General features: G+C 41.0%; 1 protein-coding gene across 1 annotated transcript; it reads left to right on the forward strand.

Annotated features, from left to right (window-relative positions):
• Window positions 1-1,703: 1,703 nt before the first annotated feature.
• Window positions 1,704-12,650, forward strand: GTPBP4 (GTP binding protein 4). The gene is made up of 17 exons (XM_034064737.1): window positions 1,704-1,814; window positions 2,578-2,748; window positions 3,723-3,826; window positions 3,910-4,046; window positions 4,634-4,734; window positions 5,104-5,196; window positions 5,692-5,883; window positions 5,969-6,034; window positions 6,802-6,891; window positions 7,330-7,440; window positions 7,603-7,680; window positions 7,788-7,839; window positions 8,345-8,445; window positions 9,290-9,487; window positions 10,266-10,331; window positions 11,402-11,536; window positions 12,454-12,650. Exons 1-17 carry the CDS (start codon window positions 1,767-1,769, stop codon window positions 12,604-12,606), a joined length of 1,896 nt encoding a protein of 631 aa, XP_033920628.1. The 5' UTR covers window positions 1,704-1,766; the 3' UTR covers window positions 12,607-12,650.
• The last annotated feature ends 910 nt before the right edge of the window (window positions 12,651-13,560 follow it).

The following is a 13,560-nucleotide window of genomic DNA, read 5'->3' on the forward strand; positions in this document are numbered from 1 at the left end:
ATACAGCCATTACAGAAATTAATTTCTGGAAAAGACTAGTTACTGGCTTGCTGATGAGATGAATTCTTAGTTTTCCAGTACCTTACAAACTTCCAGTGCATTAGGCAGATGTTTGGAGCATTTCATCAAAACTGGAGCACAATGAAATAAAGAAAACGTAGAAGGAGTTGTGCATTTAAATTCCTAGCACTGTAATAAAATGTACAGTGACAGAGTAATATATGGCTAAATTCTCTCAAGTGGAAAATGTCATGCTTTGTGTGGAAAGAGAAGTGTGGAAGCCAAGGGAATTCTTAATTTTTAATCTAACTCGCCTTCCAAAGTGTATCAAATAATTTGTAATTTATTTAAAATTGATGCATTTCAGTGCATGCCCACTTCTTTTTAGTGTCAAGTAGAAAACAGGGACAGACACGCACACTGCATTCAGGTATCCTTCAAGTTCATGTATCAGGTCTCTGGATGGAGATATGCAAAAGAATAACGTACATAGTATATCCATTATTGTGAACTGCTCTAGAATTCACTCAGGCTTTGTCTTTATCTGTAAGGATTTATAATTTAGTATGACACAGGTCACTGAAAGTTACTATGAAGAAAAGAAGGGGTGTGGGGGGGGGAGGAGATGAAAGAAAAAGGGAAGTAACAGTGTGTGTTTCTCCTGGTTTCAGCTGGGATAGAATTAGTCTTCTTCCTAGTTTGGGGTTAGGAACCCAGTAGTCTGACAGAGGTGAGGCTGCTGCAGCACCTTGGCCCCAGGCCCAGCTGGGAGGAAGGCTGAGTGTGAGCCCCAGTGGGGGCACACAGTACAGGTATCTTTGTCTGCAAGGCCAGGCACACAGACCCTCGCACTCAGATCACCCAGCAGCTGGCTCTTGGAGACCCCCCCAGCTGCATACACATACATGTATGTATGCAGATATACATACACTGATGTACAGCATGCATGCACTGCGGTCCCTCCAGTTCCTGGCACCCCAGGCATATGGCTACTGGGAATCTCTGCCCCTTTCCCTGTGGTAGCACTTGGCTCCATATGCAGGTGCAGAAAACAGCCCCTGAACTAGGAAAATGGTTAGAAATTGAGTTTAATATGGCCCATGGTGATCTGGTGTGCATGCCATGGGCAGACTCCTGTAGTGGCCAGCATGTTGACATGCTACCAGGCCTCTTTTATCCCTTTCCATTTCTCCACTTTTTCCTCTCTTATCCACTTTAATCCCTCTCTTTCCCCAGCTTTGGTCCTTTAAACATCCCAAGTCTCGTACAACACCAAGATGCTCATCCCGGCATCCCTGCTTGCAGTAACCCCTTCACCCTGCAGGGTGACCCAGGGAGCTGCTCCTGTTGACCGCTTGGGTGAGTGGCACCCCGGGTGAGAGCTGACTGCTCACTGCGATGGGCTGGGGAGCAGAAGGGTCAGGGGCCCCTCAGCACTGACAAGGCTATCAGGGTTCCTTCCACCATCCTTACGCTATGTTCCTTTGTGATAATGGAGATTAGCCTTTAATCGTGTAAGCGAACAGGCTGAAAATGCATTCTGCCTTCACGGTGCCACAGGGCACAAAACATGACTGCCGCAAACCACACCGACAGGCCTTTGTACAGCCCACACTGCAGCTACAGACTACCACTCACCACCGCCATGCCGGCCGGGCCCTGCCTCTCTCCCCCACCCCTGCCCGGAAGCGCGCTGCTCTCGCGAGAGGGACAGTCCCACAGTCTCTTCCGGCGGCGTGCGGCTCGGCAGGGCTGGGGCGGCCGCCATGGCTCTGTACAACTTCAAGAAGATCACGGTGGTGCCGACCGCCAAGGTATGGGTCTCGCTCCCCTCGCGTCCCTTCGAGCCCCGCAGCACGGAGCGACCCTTCCGGCCCGGCGGCGGCTTCAGGACAGCGCTACTTCCCTCTCCTTCCCCCCTCCTCCCATCGTGCTGCCGGCGTGGCTTCGGCCTTTGCTTCCTGCCGCGGGACCCGCGGGCTCGCTCTGGGCTGGTGCTGCTGGGCCTGGCGGCGTGTACCATGAGGAGAACTGAAAGGCTGTGTGAAGGAAGTGTGGGGTCCTGTCAGAGAGAGGCCCTGCGGCCTGAGGAGGGGTCCTGGGGCTGCCGCTCTCCTCAGCCTGGCGGAGCTGTCGGCGTGGCTTCCACCAGAATCGCTCCTGATTTGCAGACCCGTGCCCTTGGGCTCATGGCTGCGCGCTCGCTCGAAACCAAGTTCTCTCCTCTTCTGACGAGGGAGCTTTATTTGAAGGGGCGGTGGAGCTCGGAGCTGCGCCGGGACTGTGCTCGCTGTGCTTCACCGCTCAGGGGTGACGGATCTGCCCGTCCCCGCTCTGCTTCCTGCGCCTCCGGTGTGACCGGTGGCCCGCCCTTATGGGTTGAAATGACAGCCGGGCAGGGGGTGCGCACACTTATTACTGACTGGAGGTGAGAGCCTGTCCTAGCGCATACATGTCACACTGTGCAGCCTGGGTGCGCCTGCCTGGTCCGTGTGTGCCTCCATCACAAAAAAGTGTATGGCTTTAAAAGAGTTTGACAATTCATGTAATTATATATTCATGTTTTCTTGACTGCAGGACTTCATAGATCTGACATTGTCAAAGACTCAGCGGAAGACCCCAACTGTCATTCATAAACATTATCAAATTCATCGGATTCGACATTTTTACATGCGAAAAATCAAATATACTCAACAGAATTACCATGATAGACTCACTCAGATCTTAACGGATTTCCCCAAATTAGATGTGAGTATTTTGTTGTTTGATAATAAAGGAACTTTGCTTCCATGACATCAGGAGCATTTCTTCAGCAGCCTGTTGGTTTAATTCGAGCCTGTTTTGGCCTGAGCAACACCTTTCTGCTTCACTATGCAGACAGTTCTGACTCATTTTACTGGGAGTCATTTTACATGTTCTATAAAGGTAGTATGTGCCTGCTAAGAAAGGAACTCTGAATGGTGCCTGTTGATGGTCATGGAAGAGTGGGGTTTACAAGGTTTTAGCTGATCAGATATGTTTGATGGAAGTTGAATGAAGAGAAATAAGGTGTTTAATTTTTCAAGTGTGTCATGTCTGCTTATTTCTGCTTTGTGTATGTGTGTGTAAATTATGCTTGTGGTTAGTCTTCCCTAGAACATACTTGCAGGAAGTAAGAAATGTCATTTTGATTCCCACTCTTCAGTTCCTCAGAAGTTACTTTGACAACATAAACATTGTTCTTTGCCTCTTAAAGGACAGTACTGGAAACACACTGACAAGATGCCCATAGTGTTAGCTTCCCAGTAGTTACAACTAGATCCACATGTCCAGTGGGTTTTTTTTTTGTAGTTGTCTGCGCACACTGAAATTGTTGACCTGTAATCATAGTTTTCCTGATGTTTTCATATCCAATGAATATTACAGCAGAATTCCCGCAAACATCTTCTGTGTTTTGTTTAACATCACATGATGAAATTTCTGCAGATAAATACCTGCGTGGGTGAAATATTTTGTTTAAAAGATTTGAACCAAAGATGTTGCTTCCTTGGAAAGCTGAAGGATTTATATTTTAATGACCAGGCAGATTATTTACCTTACATAAGGCAGTAATGAAAACTGTTTGGCTTTATTGTCATTTGTGTTGCTTACTGGAGGAGAACAGTTTCACGCAGTTGCCAAGTTACAGTCGTCTTAAAGAAGTAAAGTACTAGGCTTAATTTTCTTTTGTGCTTTTGTTTTAGGATATTCATCCTTTTTATGCAGATCTGATGAATGTTCTCTATGACAAAGATCACTACAAGCTGGCTTTGGGACAGATTAATATTGCCAAGAATCTGATTGACAAGTAAGGGACATCACCTTCTTTGATTTTGTAGCTGCTTGGTTGATTATAGCAGACATGGCTAAATTATTCTTTCTTGTCCTCAGTGTTGCTAAAGACTATGTGCGGCTGATGAAATATGGTGATTCTCTTTACCGCTGCAAACAGCTGAAACGCGCCGCTCTGGGACGAATGTGCACCATTATCAAAAGACAGAAACAAAGCCTGGAATATTTGGAGCAAGGTTTGTGCTATGAATAGGCTAAAAAAAGGCATGTGGATTGGATGTAAAATTTACTCATACATTTAATAACAGTTTGAAGAATGTGTGTAGTACAGAATATAGGCACAGGAAATGTAAATAGTTTCAAGATCCTCAAATACTTAGAATTTTTTTTAAGTAAATGTTTTTTTTTCTTTGAGTATTCTTTAACTTCTGTGCTATTAATAACATTTTAAAAGTGTTTTTCTTTGCTTAAAAGTCACAGCCCTGCTTTTATTTGTTGATATTTTCAGTAACATGTATACGAAAAACAGTGTTGAATATTTTCCAAACACTGCTTCTTATTTTAGGCTTATTATTTCTTCTGGTTGTGTGTCTGATTTGATGGGGTCATTCTAGCTAAAAGACAGGGATCTTCAGTTTTCAGATATTTAGTAACTTACCTTTTTTGTGGCAGAGAGATACTTGTGGAATTTACAAACATACCCTTTCATAACTGAGCAATCAAATTATGTCAGAAAAGCTCTTAATTTGTAGAGAAACAATTCAGTGTATAACTTTTTATTCCATTTCAGTAAAAACGAAACTAAATCTTTTTAACATTCCAGTGCGACAACACTTGTCTCGTTTGCCAACCATTGATCCCAACACACGAACTCTTCTGTTGTGTGGCTACCCAAATGTTGGAAAGTCGAGCTTTATAAATAAGGTATGAGAGTGGTTTTTGGTTTCTTGTTCAAAAACAATACTGGGATACCATTTAACGAAAATAAGGTAACATTTAAACAATTTGATGTCTGATGGGAGGGGGTACCAAATTCGAATGTGTGAGTAGAGGTTGGATGAAGTTCCTGGAGGGGTAAGTGGGAAATTATGGTAGATTAAACTCTTAAAAATAATCATATTTTCCAAAATAGCATGTATCCCATTAACATATCTTTTCATAGAGAAATGCAGAGAATACAGAATAACTATTTTTTTAGCATTTTTAGTAGCAAAGAAAGTGTGTTGTAATGATGACATTCTGCTTGCAACTTGAGATTTTCAGTAAATGTGTGTGAATAAATCTTGTTTTAAGGTTACAAGAGCAGATGTGGAAGTGCAGCCCTATGCGTTTACCACAAAATCTCTCTTTGTGGGCCATATGGATTATAAGTATCTTCGTTGGCAGGTAAGAACTGTTACTGTTTTGCATTTTCCTTAAGAAAAATTGATCATAGTGGAGTTTATGATTTGCAAAGTCACCTGCATTTCTGTGTCTTGAGAGCTGCTGTGCAAGGGGCAGTGTGCCAAATGAGGGTAGTAGTCAAAATCTGTTAAAAAAATGTACATATATGGGCACTCTTTCAATTTGAGGGAAGAGTGGAAATGGAATTTACTGATGAAGCCAGCTTACATTTTATCAATGTCAAATTCAAAGCCAGGTTGGGACAGGACTTTCCCTGCTTTTCCAATACCAAGAATCTTGGTTATTCTGAAACCTCGTTCTTCTCCCGTTATTCCATTTTCACTTTCTCAATTTGGCCAAGTTTACAGTCTGACTTATGGCTAATGGGAAAACACATTGTTGTCTTAGAAAAGACACGATTGGTGAGAAATCGAGTACATATTCTAAAATAGTGTATCAATTGCCCTGTAATAACCCTGACAATTATGTTGGTTTTAGGTAGTGGATACTCCTGGTATTTTGGACCATCCTTTGGAGGACAGGAACACCATTGAGATGCAGGCTATAACTGCACTTGCACATCTTCGTGCTGCTGTGCTTTACGTGATGGATGTTTCTGAGCAGTGTGGGCATAGCCTGGAGGAGCAAGTAGAGCTCTTCAGAAATATTAAGCCATTGTTTGCTAACAAGGTAGGTTTGGTTTACATTATTAATAAACCCCAGGGGTTTATAACATGATAACTTGAATTATGAGTCTTTTATTTCTTTTTATTAGCCACTTATCATTGTTGCAAACAAATGTGATGTGAAGAGGATTTCAGAACTTCCTGAAGAGAGTCAGGTTAGACAACTACTCCCACCTCTCTCTCTCTTTACAAAAATGTGGTGTACAACTGTCATGCACAACTATCATTTGTACTGGGCAAAACCTTTTATATGACCGTTTCTTTATCTAACTGCTTATAGTGCAATGGAAAGTAGCTTTCTAGGTCTTGACCTATATCTTTTTAAGACCCGTCTGATGTATATCATTGCCTTAATATTGTAAATGCCAAACAAGAAGCAAGTCCTTAATAGTTTCAGAAATCTCATGCTGTGAGAACTTACAGTTGCTACTGTAGTTGGAAGTAAAAAAAAAAGCCAAACTGAACAGACTTGTTCATTAATAACTTCAGTAAGAGTTAGAGGCAGTGAGCATTGATTTTGAGAGCTGTTGCTCAGCAGTTGCAGTAGCAGCTCCCACTGGGCAACACTCTGTGTATAGGCAGAGTTAATTCATTTCTATGTAGAGGTTCAGGGACACACAGAATTTGTGTTTCTGTTTTTTCTTTTGTTTCTTTTTTCCCCTATGGGTCATGTATAGGTGCCTTCTAGGAAGCAGTTACTTGCTTATAAAAGAAGTAACGGATGTGCTTATAAAAAAAGAAACTGCAGTTGTAAAAATACAGAGCTGCAGTTATAAAGGTTCTGTCGCCTTTTTAGAAGCACATTCTAATAAAACAGTAACAAGTTGCATGTACTGATACTAGATTAAGATTTCTGTTCTTAATGGATGAGTGTATTAAGAAATGGGCAGAATGTCATTCTTTGATAACTTTTCTGTTTTAGAAAATATTTGAAGCTTTTGAAGCAGAAGGGTTGTCTGTGATAGAGACAAGCACTCTGACAGAAGAAGGTGTAATCCAGGTTAAAACAGAGGTAGGTCTCTGTTCGCTCAATTTCATTCCAGATGGATAGTTGACATTTTGTCTCATGAATTTCATCTCAGTTAAACAGTGCATTGTAGTGATAAACTTTTAGCATGTTCTCCTTTGTAGGCTATGGAGCCTCAGTGGACTTGGCTACAAATGGAAAAACGTGTCTTAATACAAACTGTAGTTTTTTTAAAAATGTGGGGTGTTTTGTTGCCAAATCCTGTTACTTTCTCTTATTGTCGAGTCATTATGAGAAAAAGGATCATATGTATTTTCCCATTATACTTTTCATATGAAATAATTCAGTGCTTTCTTGAGAGACAAGAGATTAGACAGGAGATGAGACGTGAAGCTAGATGCTTGTGACTGAAAGCCTGCTGTGTTGTTTGTTGTATAAGGAAGGCTTCATTACTTACCTAATGTTTCCATGTTGCACTTTCAGGCCTGTGACAGACTCTTGGCCTATCGTGTTGATACTAAAATGAAAGGAAATAAAGTGAATGAAGTACTGAATAGATTACACTTGGCCATGCCAACCAAAAGAGATAGCAAGGTAGGCCACATCTTAACATGTGAACAGACTAATATGGTGGAATTTGCTTATTTTTTATCTTTAGCTGCCTTTGCTGTTTGCAATGGTGATTTATAGCATTATAAAAATACTGATTTAAAGTTTTTTCTCCTCTTTTCTATTGGGGTGGCTCATTCAATTCAGGAGCGGCTGCCCTTTATACCTGAGGGTGTAGTGGCACGCAAGAAACGTATGGAAGTAGACACACCCAGGAGGAAACTGGTAAGTGGCATCTCTTCATCAGGATATCGGCAGATGGGCTTAGAATCTGATATATTAGCCCATAGATTTTAAATTAATGGTACATGAAGCTATGTATGTCTTTGCAGGAGAGAGATATTGAACTTGAAATGGGAGACGATTATATTTTGGATCTTCAGAGTAAGTACTATATCAGTCAGTATTACTATTAAGCAGTAAATGTTGGCTGTTTCAGTCAATAGAGGGAATGCTTAAATCTGCCTCCTTCCAACTATATAAGCCACCATTTTATAGAGCACTGTACTTTTGTACCTTGTTGTGACGTTGCTAGGGTGTTTCCCATTTTAGCTTCACAGACATATAATGGCTGTTCTGATGATTCAGTTGGGTTTTCCTCATTAATTCTTGGTGTTGTCTTTGTTGAGAAAGTATCAGCATGGGAGAGACCGCATGTATTGTGTTTCAGCTGGATATCTGTTTAGTACCGCTTGGTAGTGGATCATGTCATTATTGAACAGTACTTGATGTTAGGAAGCAGATCAGAAGTTTTGTGAATGTGTCAGAGATGTAACCAAATTCTTGCCAACTTTGGGGTATGGCACTTTTTAAAATTTTGATCTGTTTTTTGTCATTGAATGATTCAGTGTGTTTTTTCCTCTTTATTAATTTCTGTTATATTTTTAAGAATACTGGGACTTAATGAATTCATCTGAAAAATACGATAAGATACCAGAGATCTGGGAAGGCCATAATATACTTGACTACATTGATCCAGATATAATGAGAGTGAGTTTTCCATTATTCTTTTTACACTTCTCTTGCCTTTTTATCCCTTTATTTGCTTAACGTAAATTACTGTATATGTAGATTAAAAACTGTCACAAGAACAATTTCTTTTACATTGTTTGCACTTGTCATGGGAAAAGATACTGTTTTCTGAATATGGAGAGATTACCTTGTCAGAATGATGGTGATCTTCTCCATCCCAAAACGTGAGGTTTGCAGGAGAAGTTGTAATTCTTCATTCGTCGACTACAGCCAGAAGGAATGTAGCTATCAACTTTTATGTATTATTAATAATAGGAAATCTACCCATCAAATTTATGTCTGCTATAATATGATGTTAAAGAAAATGGACTGAGTTCTTAATTTATAACATTTTTATTTAATAATTATATGTTCTTATTTCCTGCTGGTTGTTGAGGAGAAGCAGCCAGTGCAGACTCTGGTGCTTGCTAGTTGCGCAGTTGGGTTCATCTGAATTGCTGGCTGATGCTAAATGTAGAAATAGAAGGGTTTTTCAGAATGTGTTTCCAGAAACAGCACAGTTCACAGGATAGCACATCTGCATTCACGTAGCAGGCAGCTTTGGGGCCATCGCACAAATACAGCCAGACCGTAAGGAATGTGATCAAATAAGTCTGCATAGTTGTATGCCCCACAGGTTCACAGTAAGCTGTATCACCAGCTGCATTAAGTGTGGCTGGAGAGGGCTGTTAAGTGATGTAGCTCCTTTGAAGGGTCTGCATGCTGTCATGGCTCTGGGCCACACAGAAATGTCACATTTTGGATTGTAAGTCAAGGATTTGATGAGCATCTTGATTTTCATTTTGTCTCTTCAAAATCTAAGAAACTGGAAGAACTGGAGAGAGAGGAAGAGCTGAGAGAAGCTGCTGGAGAATATGACAGTGAACCAGAAAGTGAAGATGAAGAGATGATGGAAATCCGGAAGTTGGCACTACAGATCCGAGAAAAGAAGAAACTGAAAATCCTGCAGTCAAAGGAGAAAGATACTCGGGGTCCAAGGTTACCTAGAACAGCTAAAAAGGTGAGTAGAAAACATGCTATCAAAGTCTTGATGATGTTTAATAACTTTAAAGGAATGTACAAGAATATCAGGTAGTACAGCTGTCAAGCTTTTCTCATGTTTGTCCCTCTCACTCGCTGTTTGCTTCCTGCTGCCCTCCCAAGAGTTCTGGCCACTGCTTGATTGTGGAGGCCAAACCAGATGAGTGACAGTAGCCCTTCTTGGTTTGAGTCACACAAGTGTGTGTCATTAAAATTCCACATATGTATTGCAGAAAACGGTCTGAAGAATATGGTTCAGCTCATCTGATTGGGTCGCATCATATATTGTTGTTATTACTGTTGTTATTTTAAATTCATATAATTAGGAGAAGCTCTTGTGAGCAGCCCAGGGCAGTTACAAATAATAACTGGACAAGACATCTTGAGAAAAGGTATCTAGCTGATTTGGCACCCAGTATTTCTTACCTTCCCTGAAGTGTTTCCTTTAGAAGGGGAGGAGACATTTCTGACTGAAGTGACCGCTCTTGGTCCCCTTCCCCCAAAAAAAGGCAAACTATTTATTTGAAAGATTTTTTAGGGAATACTGGGACATGGCAGGCCTGAGAGGAGGATTTATGGGTGCAGAGAATTTAGTTGCAATAGATGAAATAGGAAGTTACGACTTTCATCATCTGCCTGTGGGAGGTACCAAAATGTGTGGTCAGCATAATGGCCTTATGGTGGTATGTTAAGACAAGAAATAAGATAGAACCATGCTTTCTGGAAAGAAGTATGTTCTCTTACCTGTCTTTCTACAGGTCCAGCGGAAGGTGCTAGAGAAGGAAATGACAGATCTTGGACTTGACATGACTAACAAAGATGATGTAAGTTTTTGCTAATTAAACACAATGCTTATCTAAAGGAGATCAGTTTCATTACATGCTGAATTTCTTTGAGCATGTTTGAGCATGCATATTATAGTTAGCACAGGTGAGAGGTGGGATCTATTAAGGAGAAAATAGGAAACCCAGACAAGGTAGTACTGGAATTTTTGAGTGACGTGATCAAAATATGTTGGGTAGGCTGAAAAGACACCATTTATCACTAATCACACACATATATATGTATATGCACACTGCTTTTTATTAAGACTCTTTTGGAGTTTGTGTAGGATTGAACAGAGTTTGCCTGAAGACACTTGATTTTCCAGTGTGCTTTGTTGGATGAGCCACTGCTATGTCTGAAATAGTAATAATGACAGATCAGGCTTATCTTTTTACATTTCATGGATTCTGTGAGTTGTAGTTGAAGTTTTTGAGGGCAGCTGGCCTCTCTAGATCTAAGGCAGCTTCAAACAGAATTGCCTGTGGGAGACATTTCATTTTATCAGCAATCTTTAAAAAATGCATTTTGTACAGCAAATCCAGCAGTATTATGGAACCAAGGAGTGTCAACACTACACATCTGAAGGAAGCAGTTGCACTGCTCTGAGCCGACATGCCATGTTGATTTAGGAGTGATGTCAGTGAGAAGGATTTTAATACTTAAGCTGTAGTATGGTAAATCTTCATGTCTGAAATTCATTAGGGCTTTGTCCTGTAAACAGGACACTAATCACGGAAGGTTTCTTCACTGCTGCTTCGCTGTTGCATAATTGCATCAGTATTGCTATCCATTAATTTGTGTCTCTTTATCATTTATATACAACTCTATGTGGAGAAGAAATCAGAACTGGAGTAACTATGAAAAGAGTATGCTGATATTTACCAAGCTTTGTACTGTACTGGAGTACAGAAAGGCAGTGACCAACAGTTGACAGGGTCTTCATGTTACTATGGAATAACCGATATAATGTATCGCAGCAGTCCACTTCCTGGATTTTTGTATGGAAGTGGAGCATGTCTGGGATGATTGTTTCTGAGTTTCATGATTAAAGTGATGTTTTGAATTTCAGGCCCATTATGTGAGAAGGTCCCGTAGTACTACAAGGAAACGTAAACGTGATGAGTCTGAAACCCCTAAATCTGTGGCACGTAGTCGCAGCTCCTCTCGCACACCGCGGGATGTTTCTGGTCTTCGTGATGAAAAGGTTTGTTATTTACCTTTACAGCAGTTAAATCTTAGCAAAATAAATATTGGGCCCCCCAGCACAAGAGGGATGTGGACCTGTAGGAGCAAGTCCAGAGGAGGCCATGAAGATGCTCAGAGGGCTGGAGTACCTCTGCTGTGGAGACAGGCTGAGAGAGCTGGACTTGTTCAGCTTGGAGAAGGCTCAGAGCAGCTTCCAGTGCCTGAAGGGGCAAACAAGAAATCTTGAGAGGGACTTCTTACAAGGACATGTAGTGACAGGACAAGGGCAAATGGCTGTAACCTGGCAGAGGGGAGATTTACATTAGATATTAGGAAGAAAGTCTTCACAATGATGGTGAGGCACTGGCACCTTCTCACTGGTAGTGAGAAGCTGTGGCTGCCCCATCCTGGTCAGGTGTGAGGTGTCCCTGCCCATGGCAGGGGGATTGGAACTGGATGAGCTTTAATGCTCTTTTCAACACTAACCATTCTATGTCTGCATAATAAATCAGCTTGATTGTACTTAGCAGCTTCTGGGAACCATCAGACTGGCTGGTTCTATTTGTCCAGAGTTCATCTTCAGTTCATTTGAACTCCATACCTCAAAAGAGCCTTGTTCATTGTTACAAATAATACAGACTAAGGAAGTACATTGTAAATTTTTGTCTCAAATGCACGTATGAAGGAAGAGATCTACAAACTGTGGAGTTCCTCCTTCAGTAAGTTATTGAGTCTAGGGATAGTATGATCATAGCGTTGGAGTACTGAAAAAACAAGAGTTCTGCTAAGGAGGATTAGCATCATTTGCACCAAGCCTGTCCTAGAGTATGTTGGGTGTTCGTTCATGTCCTTGTCAAAATTGGCTAGATTAGTGTTTTTTAAAAGGTAAAGCTGGTCACCTGAGTTACTGAGGAATGTTTGTTTGTTTTTAAATAGATGGTGAAGAAGGTCAAGATTATGGCAAAGAAAGCTCAAAAGAAGATGAATCGCCTGGGCAGGAAAGGCGAGGCAGACAGACACATATTTAACTTGAGGCCAAAACATCTGCTGGCTGGAAAGAGAAAATCTGGTAAAACACAGAGAAGATAAAGGAGTCTTCTGAGTTCAAAATAAAAACTGTCTGTGAAAACTGATTTTTAGTCCTCTCTTCCTTTCTGGTATTACGGTGTTAAAAAAGTACATGGTTTGTGTTAGTAGCTTAGATACCCTGAAGCTCAGAGAGGGAAAGGTCTCATACCTTGATCTTGCAGAATGCTTTATCTGTTCAAGGCAGAAGACTGACAAAAGTGAAATACTCCCTTTTTGCCCCGGTTGGTTAAGAACAAAGGACAGAGGTTAGTAAAGTTATGCATTATCAGTATGTTTCCTGAACACTGCACTTAAAATGCAGAGATTTAAAGATTAAATGGGAATCAGTGAAATGGGATGTTAAAAAAAAAACCAGCAAGAATCCTTTCACTGTTAAAATACAACAAGGTAAGAAGACTTTGGAAAGAAAACAACGGTCCAAGGTTTTAGCTTAGGTATTTTAATTACAGTCTTTAAGATAATATTTTATTTTAAAAGTACTTTAAGTATTTGAAAAGTACTGTAATGCATTACTTGGGTGATGTGGCTGATCGCACTGAAGTAATAATTGAGTGGTTACACTGCATCACTGTTCCCTCACCCACTATTTTCAAGACAATACATCAGGTCAGATTAACATACAACAACCTTTGCTCTAACAAAAACCTCTTAAGTGTTGAACCCTGGGAGATGCTGGCACCTGGGAAGCTTCAGTGCTGCAGTCACGACTGGGACACGAAATAAACATGTTAACCTCTGGGAAAAAGGAGTTTTGTCTTGAAACCAAACACAGACTGGTTACAACTGTTTTACACACAGCAAGAAATGGTATGAAAGGCATACTGTTCCAGCAAAACACCTCTGGGAGAAGTTAACTTCAGAGATGTAAGTTGGGCTATCCGCTAACAGAAGACATCACAATTGAAGAATAAAATAAACCAGGAAGCCCAAGAATCATTAACTCAAATTGAGACA

The sequence above is a fragment of the Melopsittacus undulatus genome, chromosome 1 (genome assembly GCF_012275295.1).
Source record: "Melopsittacus undulatus isolate bMelUnd1 chromosome 1, bMelUnd1.mat.Z, whole genome shotgun sequence".
Lineage (NCBI taxonomy): Eukaryota > Metazoa > Chordata > Aves > Psittaciformes > Psittaculidae > Melopsittacus > Melopsittacus undulatus.

Bases quoted from the DNA above. Each gene is read 5' to 3' on its own strand.
- GTPBP4 (XM_034064737.1), top strand. From the start codon at position 1,767: ATGGCTCTGTACAACTTCAAGAAGATCACGGTGGTGCCGACCGCCAAG. The intron at 4,735-5,103 runs GTATGAGAGTGG...TCTTGTTTTAAG, and splicing joins AGTCGAGCTTTATAAATAAG to GTTACAAGAGCAGATGTGGA. The intron at 5,197-5,691 runs GTAAGAACTGTT...TGTTGGTTTTAG, and splicing joins ATAAGTATCTTCGTTGGCAG to GTAGTGGATACTCCTGGTAT.